The sequence below is a fragment of the Neolamprologus brichardi genome, chromosome 1 (assembly GCF_056152115.1).
Source record: "Neolamprologus brichardi isolate AB-2024 chromosome 1, ASM5615211v1, whole genome shotgun sequence".
NCBI lineage: Eukaryota > Metazoa > Chordata > Actinopteri > Cichliformes > Cichlidae > Neolamprologus > Neolamprologus brichardi.
The window spans coordinates 20,176,013-20,196,367 of NC_142104.1; the positions used below are offsets into that span (position 1 = coordinate 20,176,013).

At 41.5% G+C, this 20,355-nt stretch overlaps 1 protein-coding gene across 2 annotated transcripts in view; it reads left to right on the forward strand.

The window, feature by feature from the left end:
* The window catches only part of sbf2 (SET binding factor 2), a 103,868-nt gene that overhangs the window by 53,020 nt on the left and 30,493 nt on the right, over window positions 1–20,355 (forward strand). For both annotated transcript variants that reach the window (XM_006780170.3, XM_006780171.3), the window contains exons 12-18: window positions 287–415; window positions 553–651; window positions 812–1,016; window positions 1,128–1,237; window positions 2,458–2,607; window positions 8,416–8,484; window positions 20,065–20,235. In XM_006780170.3, coding sequence (XP_006780233.2) covers window positions 287–415; window positions 553–651; window positions 812–1,016; window positions 1,128–1,237; window positions 2,458–2,607; window positions 8,416–8,484; window positions 20,065–20,235 — 933 coding nt within the window. The remainder of the gene's footprint in view (window positions 1–286; window positions 416–552; window positions 652–811; window positions 1,017–1,127; window positions 1,238–2,457; window positions 2,608–8,415; window positions 8,485–20,064; window positions 20,236–20,355) is intronic.

Below are 20,355 nucleotides of genomic sequence, written 5' to 3' on the forward strand. Positions count from 1 at the left end.
GGAGGTGGGGGGCTCGAGTGAACTGTGTTTTATCTCCTCTAGCCACAGGCACATATAATTATGTGTAAAGTAAATTAAATTCATTTGCATGTAGTCATTTCTAACTGGATTTATTTCCCTTTCTCCGCACACTGAAGAACTTGCCCACGTTGCAACAATATAAAAGTCCCCCTTGCAGAGATATTTTGTGATCATGTTCTAAAAATGGCTGCTTGTTGTGCAGTCTGTAGTAAATCCATATGAACAAGGTTTGTGATTGTGAATGCTCTAATCTGACATTATCCAGACTGCCTTCCTGGGCCAGCGAGGCCTCATTGAGAATGACTTCCTGACCAAGGTTTTGGATGGCATGGCCTTTGCCGGCTTTGTCTCAGAGAGGGGTCCACCTTACCGAGCCTGCGATCTGTTTGATGAGGTACTGTACCATGACGCACCACCGAAACCTTAGCCTTTAACTTTAAATAGAGAGGCTCGTACATAAACACCTTTTCAATCAACTGACCCTGTTTCTAGTTTACATTTTGTTTTCTTTGTTGTTGGTGTGCTTTGCAGTTGGTGGCCTTGGACTTTGACAGCTTTAAGGAAGAGGAGGTCAACCCCGCCAAGCTTCAGAAGCACATCAGGGAGCTCTCCGAGCAACTTTATAGAAATGTAAGTCTTCGTGCAACAACCGACTGCTAAGTTTCCTCTGTTGTGCTGGTGTGCTGGTGTGCCATGTACGTCTGATTTCCTCATTTTAGCCTGCTCTGCACGTGTGTTGCTCCAAATCTGTCCCATTAATCCATGTTGTTTCCTGGTTGTTGTACGTTAGGAGAACCCAAACCCCCACATGGCATTCCAGAAAGTGCCTCGGCCATCTGAGGGATCCCACCTGCGCGTGCACCAGATACCTTTCCCCGTGCTGCATGAAGAAAAGGTGGAGAAGCTTATGGAGGAGGGTACAGCAAAACACAGCAGCGCACCTCTTCCTACACGAACTGAGAAAAAGTGTGTAGTACCTGCTGGACCACCTGTTGGTATGACTCACTTTAAAACCTTATTATGCACAAAAAATACATTTCACAAAAGTTTTTGCATGTAAATTTTTAATTAAAATGACTCATCAATGATCTGTTTGCTTTTTCCAGCATCCATCATGGGAAAGAGTTACTCTGTGTTTAACAGCGCTCGCAGGCTGGAGGTTGTGAGGAACTGCATCTCATTCATCTTTTACAACAAGACTCTGGAGACTGAAAAGGTGATGCACACTGTTTATTTTTCTACCTTTAAACAAGTTCATAAGGCACCCGTGCTTTGGGTAACACCAGAGCTTCAGGCCGTTTAGGAGTGGGTCTCTCCTTAGCTTTATAGTCCTATTATGTCCCAGCTGGCACACAGACACCTAGAAGCAGGAGTAAATAAGGCCTGTGATCAATCTTTCTGCATCCCTGTGCCAGGCTAAGCTGCCAAGCAATAATTACAACTGGGATTGATCAATTCCTGTCTGATCTGTTTGTCCCTGCAAGTATTTATGCTGCACAGTAATCTTTCCTCAAAGTTATATTCGACACTACAGCCTCATCTGTAGGAGTTCATAGGTGAGCAATCAGTCCAATATGACTCCAGTGTGTTTAAAGTGGGATGAGTGCCATTTGTTTTATGTATCCTTATAGCTTCATACAGGAGTTATATAACCTGAACCTGCATCTGCATGCACAGGGTAAAAATGCATAGCAGGAATTCTCTGAACACCCCGTGAACCTGTAAGTCTTCGACATACATACAGTGCTGTGCAAAAGTGTTTATCCTCTTCCTGTTTTTTTTTTTTTTGTTGTTTGTTTTTGGAAATCTGTTACATTTAAATGTTTCAGCTCATCAAACATAAGTAAAAATAATGGAAAAGTAATTATCCTCTAAACCTAATAATTGGTTGCGGCACCCTTGGCAGCAAAAACTGTAATCAAGCATTTGCAATAACTCTTTCACATCACTGTGGAGGAATTTTGATCCGCTCTTCTTTGCAGGTTTGTTTAAATTCAGCCACATTGGACAGTTTTCCAACATGAAGGGCCTGTTTAAACTAAGTCCAGGCTTTAACTAGGCCACTTCGAAGGTGGACTTGCTGCTGTGTTTCGGATCATTGTCCTGCTGCATAACCCAAGTGTGCTTGAATTTTATTTTTTCACATAGGGCCAGATAGGTTTGCAAGAAATGGCATTTTATATTTATTTATCTTTGCAAAAACATAATAAATCAGGAAAGAGCAAATAATTTTCATAGCACTGTAGGTGCTCCTGTAGTTGTTGTAGTGAATGGCACTTTTGACAAATACTTTATAAAATGAAGGTTTCCTGTCTTCAGTTTTTTTAACAGTTTTAAATTACTAATAGTTTCCTGTGTCTTGTGCTAATTGACTTCTCTTCACAGGGCTGTTACTTCTTTCTAAAACCCTCTTTCCCTCTTTCTTCACTTTAACAGACGCTGCCGGCTGCACTGCGTGCGCTAAAAGGCAAGGCAGCCCGCCAATGTCTGACTGAGGAGCTCAGTCTCCATGTTCAGCAGAACCGCGCCATACTGGACCACCAACAGTTTGACTACATCATTCGTATGATGAACTGTGCCCTTCAGGTCAGTGACGTGACAGATAAACCTGCCAACATAAGTCACAGACTGTTACATCTGTACTGTAAACATGCACAGTAATACTCCATGCAGATAGGAAGAAGCAGTCAGCCTTAGAAAAGCCTGAATTTTTTCCCCCCTGCAATGCGGGGGTCACGTTCTACAATCAGTCAACTAATCGAGAAATTTAAATACCTGAATTTTTGATAATCAATCAACTGTTCAGAAATGTTGTAAAGTCTTTATTTGTTCCAGATTTGGGTTTTGGTCTGTTGCTTTTAACAAAAAAGTCAATTTAAACATCATCTTGGATTACGAGCTTTTCTGTTATTCTAAGAAAATCAATGCTGAATAAGTAAATAATGAATGAACTACACAAACCTGATGGCTTAGAGACTATGTGGCCTTGCTTCAGAATTTATAAAGCAATGCATTTTATCAAAACTTTATATTAATTTGAAGGATTTTTTTCCTCCTTACAATGCAAATCTGAAATTGTACTGAGACCCTCAGTGCTGTCGTCCAGAGTGCTCCCCCAAACTGTGAATGTCAAACTTACCGTGTTATTCCCACAAAAAATTGAGATTTATTTTAACAAAGCACTTTTTCTAAAGCTGATATACAGGAAAATGTTTTTCAGATCCATGTAAATATTTTAGTTCAGTATCACAAAGTAGACTTTATGAGTTTAAAAGATTAGCTGTAGAGAGTCAGATAGTAATGCTTAAGGTCTCACAAAGGCTTAGGGACATGTTGGCGACCACTTAGTAAACCCTGGTCACGAGGGAAGAATGCATATTCCCCAATAGACTGCGGTTGTTCAATGGATGTTGCTTGCAGTCGCTGTGAAATTGAATCGGTAAGACCCAGTCATGCAAGTTTGAAGACCGATAAGTGACCTTGCCTGCTGGTAACCTCCAGTTGCTAGGGAAACGTGGGCATCCCATCACTGGTTGGTGAGTGGTTGTTGGTAGTTTTAGCGTGAAATTGGTCGTAAAGACGTACACAGTGGTGCATCTAAAATGGCCTTGTGATTGTTTTGTTTCTAGCAGGTTGCAGTTGCTGGTTTTCATGGAAGATGCCATCCCGTCTGCAAACACTTGCAAAACACTCCAAGCCATGGTGAAACTATAAAAAAAATGTTATGCAAACCGGAATAGGAGAAAGTTCACCTTCAAAGTAAAAGCTGTGATCAGGCACATCTACTTTGAAGCCATATAAAGTTTGCCTTTATTTGCAACAGTCTGGCCTTGTGTCATGAGACTTATGACCTATAAGACCTAACAATGCTTCTCATTGTTAATCGGATACTTTGTTTGTGTCTTCTTCGTGCCCTCCTGGTGGTTCAGCTCTTTGTCAAAGCAAGTACATAGTGTGGTTTTCTTTTTGCAGCTTATAAAAAGTCTGTAAAGCTTTACTCAAACGGAGCAGTTGGTCTTAATTGGTAGTTCCCCTTTTTTATTAGTGTGAATAAACCCATCTGAGGGATTTTAAAAATTTAAGCAATAGTCAAAAAGTACAGCATTTATAGAGTAACTTGAGATTCCAGTCATTCCCCCCCAAATAACAGAAAACCAATTAATCCCACCATCTGCTGCTCTAGGGACGTAAGTTGCTTCAGAGTTGTTCAAATGGAGTTTTGATGAATTTGGCCTTTCGAGAACGAAAAAAAGGGAAGAGAAAAGTAGTTTGTTGGCGTTCAATTGGTGTTTGATTGTCTTCATTTTCAGGATCAGAGACTTTATCGCTGGTCTGCATTTACCAAGGCTTTATAAAACCAAAATCGCGTTTGCACAGCCTCTTTAGTTCCATTCTATCTCAAGTATAAATCAAACGCGTCATTTGGTCTTCACCATCAGAACAAAATCTGCAAACCTGGGCTTAAAATTTTCTTTCACCCAAACTAATGAACCTGTTGAACAGGTATGTTCTAGGAAAATGAATAGGTCATCTGTATCTTTAGTGCTGTCTGCAATACAAGCAAGTAAACATTCATCCATGTCGTGCTAATATTCACGATTTTCATTTGTTCTGCTCTTGTAAACCACATGTTAGACGTGAACATGTTTAAAAAGAATATAAACAAAACATGTTTGCTGAAATCGCGGCAGGCCGGATTGTGTCTGTGTGTGCGTGTTCAAAGGTCCTTCAGAGCTTCACAAAGCCAAAGTGACCTATTCTGCAAAAAATGTTCATGCTTCTTGCGTGATGACAGCCACATGCCGCCTCAGTATTTCTGGCTCGTGTGTTGATCGGACACGTTGATTTGCAGTGACATCATCATTAAGAAACCACTTACAACATTTATCGTTAAACTGTCAACTTCAGGCGGCTGTGTGACTTTTCTGTTTTCTGGTTACAATCAGAGTTTTCCTTTGAAAGAGTTAGCAGGAAGTGCTGAGTAGTGCGTGCGCCACAGAGTAGGCTAAAGGTTGAGGTGCTGGAATCAGATGAAACTGTACCTTGGAAGTATGTATTAACTAGCTTTTCTTTCTTTGGCTATCTCGTTAGGCGTGCTAACAATCTGTGAGTGTCTGCAAGAAATTTACAGTTGTGCATTTTTTCCTGTTTAAACATCTGTCGTTGGCCTTATCTCTGCTGTTTCTCTGCCATGAGTAATATCCCCCTTATTGAGGCATTTATGTTAATTGCTCGTTTATATGAGTGTGCGTGCGCATGTGCGTGCATGCGCTGGTCAATGCTCTAGCATTTAGAAGTAAAAGTTGCGCAAACCATGTGGGGGAACAAGCCCTGCCGTGGATGGGTCCTGGCATTCCAACCATTTCCTGTCTGATAGGATTATTAGCCTTCTGTGCTCTGCTCTCTCATGGCCTGCAGCGTCATGATGGTGCTCACGGACACGCTCTGAATGGAGGTTTACTGTGAGAGGGTGTCAGAGTCCGAGGTCTATGGGAAGAGATCGCCTCGGCACAGAGTCCATGCGTCATTTATGATCCCAACCTCAACCGTGTGACATGGAAAAGTGTACAGTAATGCATATTAAGTATAGATGTTGTTGTCGGGTGGAGGGTGAGCTCCATCTAACTGTCCTATATGGACTGCATGTTGCCACATCTGAGCTGATGAACACCGATGTACCCTTTACCCTCACCCGTCCACCCACTCTAGCTTAATTTCTGCCAGCTGTACTTTAATCACTTTTAACATTTCCATTAATAGTTATTAGTGATTACATTGGTATATTAATTAGCTCATAAATTAGTCTCTTGCTGTGAGAAAATGCCCTCTTCTCTGCCTTAGTGGTCTTAATGGACTGCCTTATGTAACTCACTGGTCACTGGGAATCTGTACTTAGTATCATTCCCATGTTCGGATAAATGTTTCTCAAGGATGTGCACCAGTGTGGCCAGGTAAACATCAGTGCTAATCGGATATCTTGCTTTCACTATGGAATTTGTTTGTTGCTCATCCGGGTGACACAAATGTCAGCTATGTTGCTTATTTTTGCCTAATTCCTTTTCCTATTCGTAATTCCAGACGCAATTAACAGTAATAGGCTATGAGGCAGGCGCTGCTCTGTTTGCCCTCTGCCGTGAAAGTCTCATAAATGCATGCCGCAAGTGTCATCCCGCAGCTTTCCTGGAAGGTGCTAACACAGGAAGTTAGTGTTTGCTCACATCCTACAGCGTTTTGTGTCACATGCTGACAGCCTCCTTGTGTTTGTCCAGTGCATACGTGTCTGAAACAGAATAGCGGTGTTAGTCATCCTCGCTGTTATAGCTCCAGCAGGCTAAAGAATGAGGGAAAAAGGTTAGACGCATAGTAAATAATGGAAGGAAATGGAGGCTGCAGGGTGTCCGTGCAAACAGCAACAGCTTCTTCTCCCTCTGTTCTTGAAAACCCAAATAACATATGTTAAGGACGAGTTCCCCACCATGAACCATATGGACGCTGTGAGAATGACTCAGTGCTTAATGCAGTACCTTTTTGTCAAGTGTTTGATGGACTACAAGCACTCATTCAGTCTAATCTGCTGGAGATTTCACTGCTATCTCTTCACTTTGTTACTCGACCTCAAAAGCTTTTGAGCTGTCACTTATCTTCTCTGTCTGCTCACAGGAGATTAAGGTGGAGGTTAAGTGTGGCTTAAGTGAAGCCGATTAAGTCTTCTTTATATGAAAGGTGATATGGTGAAGTATCTAAACCCCTCCCCTTTCCCACCTCCAGCCATTCTTGGACCATTTTGGTTAAAAAGGCTCTGGTCAACGCTAAATTTCTGTTTTTTTCCTTGGAAGAGTACTCATTTGTAACATAGTCACACTCTTCTGCCTGTGCATTTCCACTTGTTGTTCTATTTTGTCTGGGGTCCATGAACTCCAGTGACCTGCAGCTTTGTCAAGGATGCTGGGTAAACAATGCTTTGGTGCCGCTCCAGTAAGCTGGAACATTTTACCACAGCCCCAAAGAAGAAAAAAAAAAACTAGCAACAAGAAAACTAAAGCAGAAACTGTGTTGCTTTGTCGACGGGGGGCATTGGCTTTCATGTGTTTTGCATTTTCTCCCCTTTGCACATTCTTGCCTGTGCGCATTTTCAGGAGTGGCGGTAAGAGGGCCCCCCATTACAGACCGCTATCAGAAAGTGGAGCATTCCACCGCCTATCTCTCTCTCCAAAATGAAGCACTCTGATAGTATGTTGTTTTTGAAGAACACAGTCATGGTTTTAAGAGTCTCATTTTCATGTGATGTTGGTCCAAAACCAATACATTAAATATGAAAACATTTGTCATACAGGGTTTTTTTTTTTGGTTTTTTTTAATGACTCGGGGTTATCCGGTGCAGCACAAGGTCAGAATCAGTGCTGTTGTTTGTACATGGTCTTAAATCAAGTTTCCTCTGGCTGTTTTCATTTGCAGAGTTCAACGAATAAATCCCAACAAAGCTTACTGCACATAAGTACCAATTTCCTGTGGGTGAAGCACTTTTGAGTCCAACTCGACTCTTTTTCTTTTGTTCCCCATTGTTTTCTATGGTCTGTGTAAGAAAAGTTTAGTTTGGGCCCCTAAGCGCCTCCCACCTTCAGCCTCCGGTGTAGTGATTTTTGTCTTAATGCCATCCTTTTAAAAGCACTGTTAAGCACCGCCTCTCTGACCTGAAACAGTCTCAGATACAGAGACTCATTGGAATGGTGTGTAAATGTCAACGAGGGAATATTTTCAACCAATCCCTTTTGAAATAAAAAAAACACCTGTAAAAAAAGAAAATTGAATTTGCTTTCTGGCTGGTCGTGGATACTTGATTAATGGTTGCAGCGTTTTGTGGCCAAAATAACTGCACTTTACGCAACATTTTGTGATTTTTTTTTTTTTTTAAATTAGCCTTGTATGGCAGTCTAGCTGAATCAATATCAATAAATTGAAGACTGGGACACACTGAAAGTCGTGTCAAGGCAGGAATTATATAAGAAGATTGAAAGCATATGTCATAATGGTACAAAAGAGCAGAGTGAGGGGATTTGGCAGGCCTGGTTTTGAGATTTGCCCTGACATTTAACAGAACAGTGTCTTCATGTAACAGGATGTTAGAAATGCTGAAGATGGATTCTTTGCCACCCAAAGTTCTCCCAAAGTCACATTTCTGCATTGCTAATTTGTAGCTGTTGATCAGCAGAGCCCTCAAAGACCATGTTTCTGCTGTTGTCGTGCAATTTAAAATTGTGTTGACATCATAAAATATTTTCCCACAAAGTTATCAAATCTGATGATAGTAGGGTTGAAAAGATGTTCTCTCCAAGTTTCGCACCATGCTTTGTTTCCTGCCCTGTTCTCACTTCTCTCTTACTTTTCACCCCGCAGGACTGCTCCACCTCTGAGGAGTTCACGGTGGCTGCTGCACTGCTGCCCCTGTCAACAGCATTTTACAGGGTAAGGAAATAATAATTCTATCAAAGCATAGAAGTGTGTGCCATGAATGTAAATCTTTTGCTCCACCTGTTTTCTCAATGCCATCTATATCGTCTAAGGGATCAGTTTAACTTTTTTATGTGAAAAAGAAAGTTTCCCCAGGCTTTCTGCGGTCCTGTGAAGAACTAGGCAAACCTTTGATGCTTCGATAAGAATTAATATAGTAAGTAAGCTGCATTCAAGCCTCATATCACCAAGCACAATGCAAAGTGTGGGATGCAGTGGTGCAAAGCACCCCACCGCTGGAATCTAGGGCAGTGAGACGTGATCTCTGGAGTGACGAATGAACAGTTTGGGGATGGCCCCTTCCTGTTTCAACATGACTTGGCACTAATACACAAAGCAAGGTTCATAAATGGATGAGTGAGTTTGGTGTCGAAGAACTTGAATGGCCTGCACAGAACGCTGACCTCAACCCGATAGAACAATTTTGGGATGAATTAATGGAGACCAGGCCTTCTCATCGAACATCGGCATCTTATCTCACAAGTGCACTTCTGGAAGAATCGTCAAAAATGACCATAAACGCAGTCCTAAACCTTGTAGAAAGCCTTCCCAGAAGAGTTGAAGCTGGTATAGCTGCAAGGCGAGGGCCAATATCATATTAAAGATCATAAGATTATATTAAGAATGGCATGTCACTTGAATTCATAAGCTTGTGAAGGCAGAAGAAAAAATACTGTTGGCAATATTGTGTAGTAGCACGACTTCGGTTTACAAAAGTGCATCTGAAGAAACCACAAGATCTCTGGAACAATGTCCTTTGGACAGTTAGACCAAAATGGAGAAATCCATCATATCAGCAGAAACACCTACCCACTGCTAAGCACGGTGGTGGAGGGGTGATTTGATTATCTGGGCTTGTTTTGCAACCACGTTGAAAGCTATTGTTGCTAAAGGTGGTTTTACAATATAATCTATCAAGGAGTGTGCTTAGGTTTTCACATGACTGCATTGATACCTGTGAACTTTATTTTTCCACACAGCTGTATGCAAATATTCACTTATCCCCTGTGGTTTCTAGCCATGCATATACTCTAGTTTAATAAGTGAAACTACTGTCTCTAAATATTTAAAACAATCTTAGATCAATTATTGTTTTGAGCTTATCAGCGCATTGACAGATGGTACCGGACTGGACTCTTTTAAACCTGTCAGCCTAAACATGTTAAATATGTTGCTCCTAAATCTCATCAAACTGAACCTGCGAGCATTGACTCCTGTTGAACAGATCAGCTCTGGGGATTACATTAAACTGGGCAGTTTCTGTCAGTATTTTGGACCATCACTGTCTGTAATTCCACTGTGGAGGTTTTGTGAATTTCTCTGTGTTTTGGTTTCTTGCTGGCTGTTGTGAATTGTAGATGGGCTTGTGTGCACAGCTGGTTTAAGGAACTGAACTGTTAACCATTTCCCTTGTCTTCGCCCTGCCCTAACTGCCACCGCAAATGTGATAATGCATAAACAGTGAAGTGCAGTAACAGTGGATTTCGACTAATAAAATGCAGATATATCAGCTTTGACTTAGTTTTATTGAAGATATTTTGGTAGTGAGATGCATGTCAGTCAAAATGTAACCACAAGCTGGATACAGCGTCTGTTACATGCTTGTCCATGTCAGTAAACTTTATTTTTTCCCATCACCCACACCACACACCTCTCAATCATCAATTTTACTGGCAGCCCAAGAGTTTCAAGTGGTAGTTGACCTTAACTTAACATTGCCTTCACAATAGAGAAGTTTCTACACAGGGAATAACCAGAGAAAGAACTGCTTACTTGACTTTTCGACCCCTGCTAGAAGCACACAGTATTTTAAAGCCAGCCGTGGCCTTTGGTTTCCAAATCATCTAATCAACCACAACTATGTTCTTGCAGCTTACTTGTTGCTATAGGAACAGACACAACTGTCCACACTGGCTTTTTGTTGGATACCAGTGCCGTACCCTGATGGGCTGGACTGGGAACTGGCCTGCTCTGTGCCACCACATGACTTATTCAGTTCACATGCCACAGGCTGATGTAACTTTGTTTGATATTTGTTGTTTTTCTCGTTTCTCTTCAAAACCCCCAGGACTGAAACTTCATCATTTTCTCTCAGAGTCGCTCATGTAAAATTACTTCTCGTTACAAAGTGGTTTCTGTCTCAACTATGTTAACTGATCATAAGTCACAGTTACCACACACTGCAGCGATTTCCTCCCTTTTCAGTTAGAAGATTAAAAATAATGCCTTTTGTGGCACAGACAGCTTGTTAGAAGTAAAGACATTTAGAGAAAGCCATTTTTCTTTGTTGTTTACAGATGATTGGAATTAATAACAGCACTGAGCTGTGTTTCGTCCAAAGGGGGAAAAGTAAAGTGAGGTCACGAAGGAATCTGCCAAAAATGTCTGTAATCTCTGGTTTAATAAAACAAGGATCATGCAGTGGAAATGTGAGAAAAACAAAGCTTGGTAATGGAGCATGGCAGCAGCTGTCCTTTTGGGTGGGGACTGTGAGGCATGCATGATCTGATATCTCACAATTGATTTCCATACCCTGTTTCACATGTTTCTGTATATGTTTAATATTTTTATTCATTATTTACACATTTGTGTATGCAACTAAGAAAAATCTTGTATCAAAAAGTATTTTTGATACCGATACCCAATATCGGATCGGTCCATCTCTGATATAGTGTAGGGTTGGGCGATATGTAAAAAATTTCCAACTGACAATCGTCAGTCCGATAATCGACGATGGGCGATATATTCTTGCATGCACAGACCTTTTGATGGGTGGAACAATGTAATCATGCACGGACTGATTTGCACGTTTACAACACAGAAGAAGTCCGAACATGGACAGACTAATTTCCGTAAAAAACATTAGGGCTGTCAGCGTTAACGCGGTCATCACGATTAACGTGATTAAAATTTTTAACACAATCAACCCATCTGAAGCGCAGAATGAACGAACTTTGGACAAACTGCCCGAAATACGTTGATAGAGACATTTCAGGGATTTTGATTCAGTCTGCGCTCCAGATGGGTTAATTGTTAACCGGTGATTACGGCGCCTTAACGCTGACAGCACTAAAAAAATATAATAATATAATATATAATATATAATATGAAGTCGCCAATTTGGGATGAAAGAGGCAAACTTAAGGAAACAAAGTGGTGTGCCACTTGTGCAGACGTATAGTTCGAGTAAAGTACTCAAACAAGACTAACTTGCATGAGCATGTACGTGTCCACCATCCGGCTGAGTATGCTAGGCTAGCAGGTCCATCAACAAGCATTTGGGCACACTCTGAGGAGGGTGCATTTGCTCGCAGGTGAAAGAGGGTGCTGTTAAAACAGCGCTATTATTTTTTTTCTGTGTACTGCTTCTATTAGCTCCATCATTATTAGCAAGCTTACTCATGGGCAAATAAATAAATAAATTGTCCTTGTAAAAACGATAGTCGATATATATTCGTCACCCAACCCTCATATAGTGCCAATCTAAACTCAACCCTACACAAGCTTAGAAAAACATGATGTAGGAGTTTTGATAGATGCTCTTACTTTGCTTTCACATAAAGACACTGTGGCATGCCAAAGCTGTAAATCATGTGGATGCAGTAATTAAACTGTTACTAATATTACTACAGTGACTGCTCAAAATGTCTTGTGTGAAAAAGGCTACTGTCTCCTTCCTCCTGATGTTTTCCTTCCTTTAGTCATGTTTTTTTTGTTTAGTGTTATGTTTGCCTGAAGAGCCCCTGCACATATTTGGCCGGATTAGCTTAAAATACCTTTTCTTATGATAGCATCACACAGTTGCTGCAGGTTTCTCGGCTCCACATTCATGACGTGAATCTCCCGTTCCACCACATCCCAGGGGTGCTCTTTTGGATAGAGATCTGGTGATGGTGGAGGTTATTGGACTACAGTGAACTCATTGTTATGTTCAAGGAACCAGTTTGAAATATTTTGACCTTCGTGACATGGTCCATTTTCCTACTGGAAGCAGATATCAGGAGGTGGACATGGTCAGTAACAATACTCATGTAGCTTGTGGTAAACAATGCTCAGTTGGTACTAAAGCAGGCGTCGGCAGCCTTCAACATCAAAGGAGCCTTTGTAGAAACACAGGCAGTTGACGGAAGACAGATGTAATGGGAGAGAATAAATTAACACATATAGTATATGTACTAATTGGGTTACAGTTAACCCTAATTATAACCCATAGCTCACCAGCCACAGGTTGCCAACCTCTGAATTAAGGAGACCAAAGTAGGCCAAGAAAATATCCCCCACACCATTACACCATGACAAAGGCCTTCACTGTTGATACAAAGCAGGATGGATGTTGTGTGTCATTGTTTACACCAAATTCTGACCCTATCATTCAGATGATGCAGCGAAAATCAAGACCAGACCTGGATCTCTTGTCCAATTTTGGTGAGCCAGTGGAGCCTCCGTTTATTGTTCATCTGAAGTCCATCTGCTTCGAGGTTCTTAGTTATAACCAGTGATCATTTGAGTTGCTGTTGCCTTTCTGTCAGGTCGAAGCAGTCTGACCTCTAGCATCAACAAGACATTTTCACAAAAAGACTGCCGCCCACTGAAGCTCTTTTTCAGACCATCCGCTGTAAATGCTAGTGATGGTTGCATTGAATGTTTAAAAATCCAGGAGTCTCAGACTAACCTGTCTGGACAGGCTGTTGCTTCCAGCTGTTTCTAGAAGGCTTTTGTCTTAGTTCATTACATAAGTGCACCATCAGAAAGCAGCAAAGTCTATCCATAAGCATCTCCAACACAAAAATAAATCAAATGATATTGTAGTCCTCACTTCAGATAGGTGAGGTCTCACAGTTTAATCATTTCTTGATCCGTTGACTAAATATTTTCAAAATTGTGTAAAGATGTGTTCCTGGTTTTCAGAACCCATAGAACAACAAGAGCATGTCATTTATCTTGTCCTGAGTAATACTGCTTTAGTAAGCCTTCTGCAGGACTTTCCACAATTGTGTAATAAAGCTGTGATGAATGCTCACCTAAAAGGCACCTATTGTATAAATGAGAGGCTTTATAAACCACACATTTAAATGGTAAATGCGCTTTACTAGTCCCTAAGGACCCCAAAGCACTTTACACAACCAGTCATCCACCCATTCACACACTGGTGATGGCAAGCTACATTGTAGCCACAGCCACCCTGGGGCGCACTGACAGGGCGAGGCTGCCGGACACTGGCGCCACCGGGCCCTCTGACCACCACCAGTAGGCAACAGGTGAAGTGTCTTGCCCAAGGACACAACGACCGAGACTGTCCAAGCCGGGGCTCGAACCAGCAACCTTCCGATTACAAGGCAAACTCCCAACTCTTGAGCCACGATCGCCCATTTAGATGAATGACCTTCACTTGAACTGCCGTAATCTCATAATCCTGCATGAGAACCACACTGGAGACGAAGTTTGATTTGTTGCAATAAAGTGTAACAGTCCAGTACCATTGTTGCATGAGAAAAGGTTTTCCAAGTTTTCAAATATTTTCCACTGTAACAGTCTTGAAAGAGTCTCCTAAGCAGGAATTTTTGCAATTTTGATATAAAATGATTCAAAGATAAATGAGTTTCTATTTTTTGTTTTCATTTGAGTCAGAGTCTAAGCACACTTTAATCAATGATGCAGATTTGTCACTATGGGGAAAAAACCTTTCCTTTTGCACTACAAGCCAAACTTTGGGTAAAAATTATCCTTCCTCTGTTCAGACAGTGCACTTTAAAGACTGTTAGTTCAAGGTTAGGAGTCAGACATTGGTCAAGTTCCTGTTTGATATTCTTGGCCAGACTTTGGCAGGCTCACAGTGTGTTCATGCTTACAGTGGCACTGTCCCCACGGCCCTCGAGTCTCCAGGTCGGGTAATGTGGGAAGCTTTCTCTCTCTCTCTCGCTCTCTCGCTCTCTCTCTCTCTCTCTCTCTCTCGCTCTCTCGCTCTCTCTTTATCTCTCTCTCTCGCTCTCTCTCTCTCGCTCTCTCGCTCTCTCGCTCTCTCTTTCTCTCTCTCTCTCGCTCTCTCGCTCTCTCTTTATCTCTCTCTCTCGCTCTCTCTCTCTCGCTCTCTCGCTCTCTCTCTCAGCTCATGTCCCTGAAGCTGCTGGATAGAGACCGTGTTTATTCTTATGGCTGGCCATATAATTCACACTAAAACCCTATGTTATTGACCCAAATTCTCTATTAAGTTGTTTTGCTTTCCCCTCAGCTTATCCATCCCCTGAATGTTTTGCTCACACTAAAACAGTGTAAATATTACAGAATGTCTAGTCTAAATCATGCATGTCAGTTGGCCTGTGCAGGTAAATTTTATTTAAATGCTTCACAGCCTTTGGACAGCGGCCCATTTGTTAAAGACGAGGTCTTCTCTTATGCATTGTCTAGTGAGACGTGGGTTTATCAGGAGATGAACGGGTGTCATTGATGCATGGAAGTGTTATTCTGCCCTTTTACTGCCCCACCTGATCCCTTTCTCCTGACATTTGAATGTGTCACCAGATTAAATGCCTCCGCGTGGGGGAAAATGCAGATTGAAAGCAGCAGCCGTTTGAAAACCCAAACACAAGACTGGATGACTTGCACGACAAGAGCACTTGACTGTTAGCATTCTTTCATCCAGAGTTTATGCCTGGAGGCATTTGGCAGCTCGTTCTGTCAAACTGCTCTCCACTTTGTCCCCACAAGGAAGATGACGTACTCGGTGACCCCTGACTATCTCCAAAATGCCTCACCGTATCTGTGTTTTCAATTTTCTTTTGGAACATTTATGTTACTTGTACATTGTGTTTTTGCACAGTTGTGGATGCCACGATAGGCATGTTTATTAGTATGACTGTCGGCATGTTTTTCTCTGTTTGTTTGACTTGAATACGCTATTTGAAGGCAGGCTTTTAGACGCTTCACGACTTTAGTCGCTCTCCTCGCAATGCGCGCACTCGTGCAAGAATTGCAAAAGTCGGAGATGGATTGTGTTCAGGTCAAGCGTGCATTCTCACTCAAGGCTGCTCCAGAAATGATGATTGTTTTTATATCAACAGTTCAGGAATGCTATGAATTCTTCCAAAGCGCGTAAATAATGTTGCTGCCCCGAAGCTGACGACGTATCAGATATAGCAGTCTGCATGCGAGTGCGTCCTCCCTTCAGCGACAACATTCACCATCTCAGAGACAGCGGACATGCATAACGCTGCATGGCTGATAGCCTAATTACTCTGACTTGTGCACGGCTTTTTCTCCTTTCTGTCTCCCCTTGTGTTTTTTTTTTTTTTCAGCTTGTTTTTACCAAGCCCTGCATTCCTCCTCTTCACTGATCACACAGCCAGATGGGGCTAATAGTGGTATACTCCCTCCTTCCCTTCATCTTTGCTTCCTTCTATTCTTTCCTCCTCCCTTTCCTTTCTTTTCTCCTTCCCTTTTCCCTTCCTCCTTGCACATCTGTCTGGTGCTTTACAAATGAGTAAGAGCCAACCTTGGTCGAAATGACCTAAAAAACTCCTGATAAGTCAAGAAAGTACAGCCACTAACAAATCACACACACTCTGACCCTCCTACACAAACTACACACTCCCTCGCAGCATCTCTTGCAAGACACTGACAAAGGCTAGCACAGTACCATCTAGGGGGCTGCTATTCTGTTCCTATTTGTCAGTATCTATTTATAGCTGTGATCAATTTAGCTCTGCGGAAACAGTTTATCTACACGTGTTCTCATAATGACATCCTAATGTTGTCTGCAAGTATGTTTTCCGGCAGCTTGCATTTAAGCGTCAGGTGAAATCTGTGTCTAGTACGAGTGGTTTAAATGGAAGGAGAGGTAAACTGCGTGTCATAGTGCTGAGGCATCATTTAGGAACAGTTGATGGCAAGGCCCTGCAGGAGGAGCTGTTACAAATGGAAAATACTTTGTTTTTCTCATGAAAAACTAAACATTATTTCTATAGTAGTATTCTGACCAACATACTGGGCTTGCCACCACGTATACACTCACCATCCATTCATTATACTTGCCTCGAGGATTGGACCCCCTTTTGCCTTCAGAACAGAGAGTTTGGTCCATATTAAACTGTTTGACAACATCAAACATCAAACACATCAAACAAACTATTGGAGTACAGTGTCATGTTCAGGAAATTAGTTTGAGATCATTTGAACTTTGTGGCATCACAAGATGGTACGCTGTGGTCATAAAGGGATGGATAAGTGTGGCAAGAAAATATACCTGACAACATGACACCAGCAGCAGCCTTAAACCATTGTTTACGTCCATAAACAAGCCTGGTTCTGCCGGAAGTTTCTTCCTGTTAAAAGAGAGTTTTTCTTTCCCACTGTCGCCAAAGCGCTTTTTCATAGGGGGTCATATGATTGTTGAGGTTTTCTCTGTATGTATTATTGTAGGGTCTACCTTACAATATAAAGTGCCTTGAGGTGACTGTTGTTGTGATTTAGCGCTGTATAAATAAAACTGAATTGAATTGAACTGAATAACATGCCATGTACCAGCAGAAATTGAGTCTCATCAGACATTAATCTTCTGTTTTGGTAGCCTCAGTTTCCCGTTCTTAGGTGATGGTACATTGGTTTTATACTTCTGTCTGCTTGTTGTTCATTCAGAGATGCTCTTACCTTAGTTTTAACAGGTGAATTACTTGAAGTTACTCTTGAGTTTCTGTCAGCTCGAGGCAGTCTGACCTCAAGCTGGCAGACTGACTCCAGACATTTACTAGTAAACACTAGTGATAGTTGTGTGGGAAATTCTCAGGTCATCAGCAGTTCAGCAAAGGCATTTAATTCACCTTTGTGCCCATTTCTGATCCTCCTTCTGAACCTCAGCATGTCGTCTTGACCATGCCTACAGGCCTCAGTGTTTATTTTTATGCCATGTGATTGACTAATTTAGATATTTGAGTTAACAGCAGTTGAACAGGTGGAATGACGTGGTCAGTGAGTGTATATCTTAATATCATATCAGTTCTTCATTGCATGGTATATCCTGCCTCTTTAATCTGTGGTGCTGAAGGTACCTGTGGAGACACAAAGAAATGCCCCAACCAGTGCAGGATCTGCACTACCACTGCAGAGCTGCACTATATAACTGCAGTATTCATGGTTTGAGTCAATGTAAAATGATGCACCTAAAACATTAAATAAAGGGTAAAACGCTACAACAAAAACAGCTGACCTTTAGTAACCTACACTGTTATTTCACATTCTTTTTCTAAATTGTGATCATTTGAATTTGTCTTGGCCTCTGTCATCAGCCAGCAGGATGTTATTGCTTCTTATTTTAAACACCTTGAAAACTCGTGAAAATCTGCTGCACTCAGCAGAGTCATGTTTCCCGAAAAAGCGGTTTCATTTGGGTAATCTAATATTAGGAGACGAGCGGAGGAGGGCTCGGCTTCGGTTGTGTGTCAACATGTCAGAATGATTCTTTCTTTCAAGAGGTTTAACCTACACATTTTTTAAACAGTAAGACATACCTGCCAGCTCTTCTTCAATTACATGTGTTATTAAGGCGGAAAACCACATTTGTCTGAATTATGAAGAAAAACCGCTGACCTGTTAACACCCATAAACCGCTAACAAGACACAGCTCCAGAAAGACTTGCGTTATCAGTGCTATGTGCTTGCAGCTGCGGGCATTAGCTCCCAGCTCTCCTGGCTTCTGGCTTCTGGCCCATTTCACTGGGAATAAAACTGTTTTGGTTCTGTCTGTTATAATTACAGTAACCCCCACCTCCAAAGTTCTCATCCTTCAAAGGCAAACTATAAAGTGATAATAGAAACCACCGTGTTGTGTCCGGCTCAGGGGGAGGGTTCAGAAGCTAATCTAATAAAAGCCTTCAGCCTTACATATGGCTGTCAGACTTTGAAGGGAGGTGGACGGTTGTGGGCGATTGGTTTGTGATGATAATTTAATGGCACGCCGTGCTTGTATTTGGATCGTGTTGTTCGTGGCGTGATTGATTTATTTTTTTGTTTCCCCACCACTTCCAGCGTGGTTAAACACGTGTTATTACAGTACAGTGTGCAGCAACGTTCATGTCTTGTGCTGAGGACGGTACAGTGTGTTCAGAATCTGTTTTTGTAAGCAGCAGGTGATTCACTGCTTGGGCTACACTAGTGAAAAACAACAACGCTGCTGTTTTTCACTAGTGTAGGCACAAGAACGTGTGCTGCTTCATCAGTAGGAGTTGTTATCTGTTTAAGAAGTTATATCTCCAATAATGCATGCAGGATATTTTAGCTCAGGCTGGGGGAGTGTTTGTATTCATCTTCAGGAGAACAAAAAGAGAAACGTTTAGGCTCTAGACCTGAGTCCAGTGTGTATTTTCATGGCTTGATAATTGTGTTTATGCAGTAAGAAATCTTGAACCACACAAATTATAATGATTTATTGAAACCTGTTTAAACATACTACAAAAAACAGCATATCAGGCAAAAACAGAGTCTGTACAGTTCTAACACACATGAAAGAATCACCAGCTTTATGCTTGAACACAGCCTGAACTCTTAGGTAAACTTTTTTGTAATTTCTTTAGTAGTAGCCTTCAGGAATACATCGCCAGATTTATTGAAAGACATTTAAAGCTCTTCTTTGGATGTTTGCTTTTTTTAAATTCCATTCTCTCTCAAAATGATCCCTCACTGCTGCAATGATGATGAGATCTCCATTCTGGGGAGACCACACCATGACTGATGGTGTTCACTTGAGCGTTTATTTCTATCTAGGTTTGCTTTTTACACCATTGTCTGTGTGTTTGGAATCATTGTTAGATTGAAAATTGAAGGTGTTCTTCAAAAATACTGAAAAAGCAGCCAGTGTCCAAAGAAAAGTTTTGATAGCTATTCAGAAAGCTGGAGAACTATTGCTCAAGAGCACTTTACAAATTCCAAGTCTTTAGGGTTGATTCAAGACTTTTGCTGAGTACTGCAGATGATTTGCGTTCCCGCTTTGATTTCCATCAGAATTTAAAATAAAGTTTTGTGCCTTTGTTTGGCTGTGGAGCCACATGCTCCAGTGTGTTTGTCCTCACGGGGGATGAAAAAGGATTTGATTGACTTTGTCAGGTTTTTAGTTGATACATGAATTCGATTTTATGAAAACAGGAAATTAAGTTGTTATCCTAACATATATTTAATTGTAAACAATGAGACTGTCATCCGTTGTTTTTAAGCCCGACAGTCAAACATCTGGTGAGTGTCTTTTATTCTCAGAGCCGACATAAACTTTTTTTTTCTATCCTTTTTTTGTTTGTTTGAGGTTGCTTTTTATGTTTTTACTCCATCAGTCAGTCATTTAATAACCCCCAAGATTTAAATTCACAAGGGCTCTTTTCTCTTTCTACACAAGATCGCGTGTCTACACAAACATGCAGAGTCGGTCACAAATCCAGTGAAAAATCAGCCCCACATAGAAAACTAACCACCAAACAGCCTGCTGTGTAATCTTGCTGCTTTTCTCTTTTTTTGTCCACATTGTCCTCACTGTGTGATCTCCGTTTTGCCTTGTAGAAGTTGGCTCCGGGGGTGAACCAGTTTGCCTACACCTGCATACAGGACCATCCCATCTGGACCAACCAGCAGTTCTGGGAAGCCACTTTCTACAGCGAAGTACAGAGCCAGATCCGAGCCCTTTATCTTAACACCCCAGAGGAAAAGGGGGGCATCACCGCCACATTAAAGGTAAAACAGGGATAGGAGGGACTGTTGCACATTTTGTAACAATTTTAAGTCTATTAAACTAAAAATCAGAGTGAGAAAATAATTTTATTATAATTTATTACTAATATGTAGTTTTCAAGC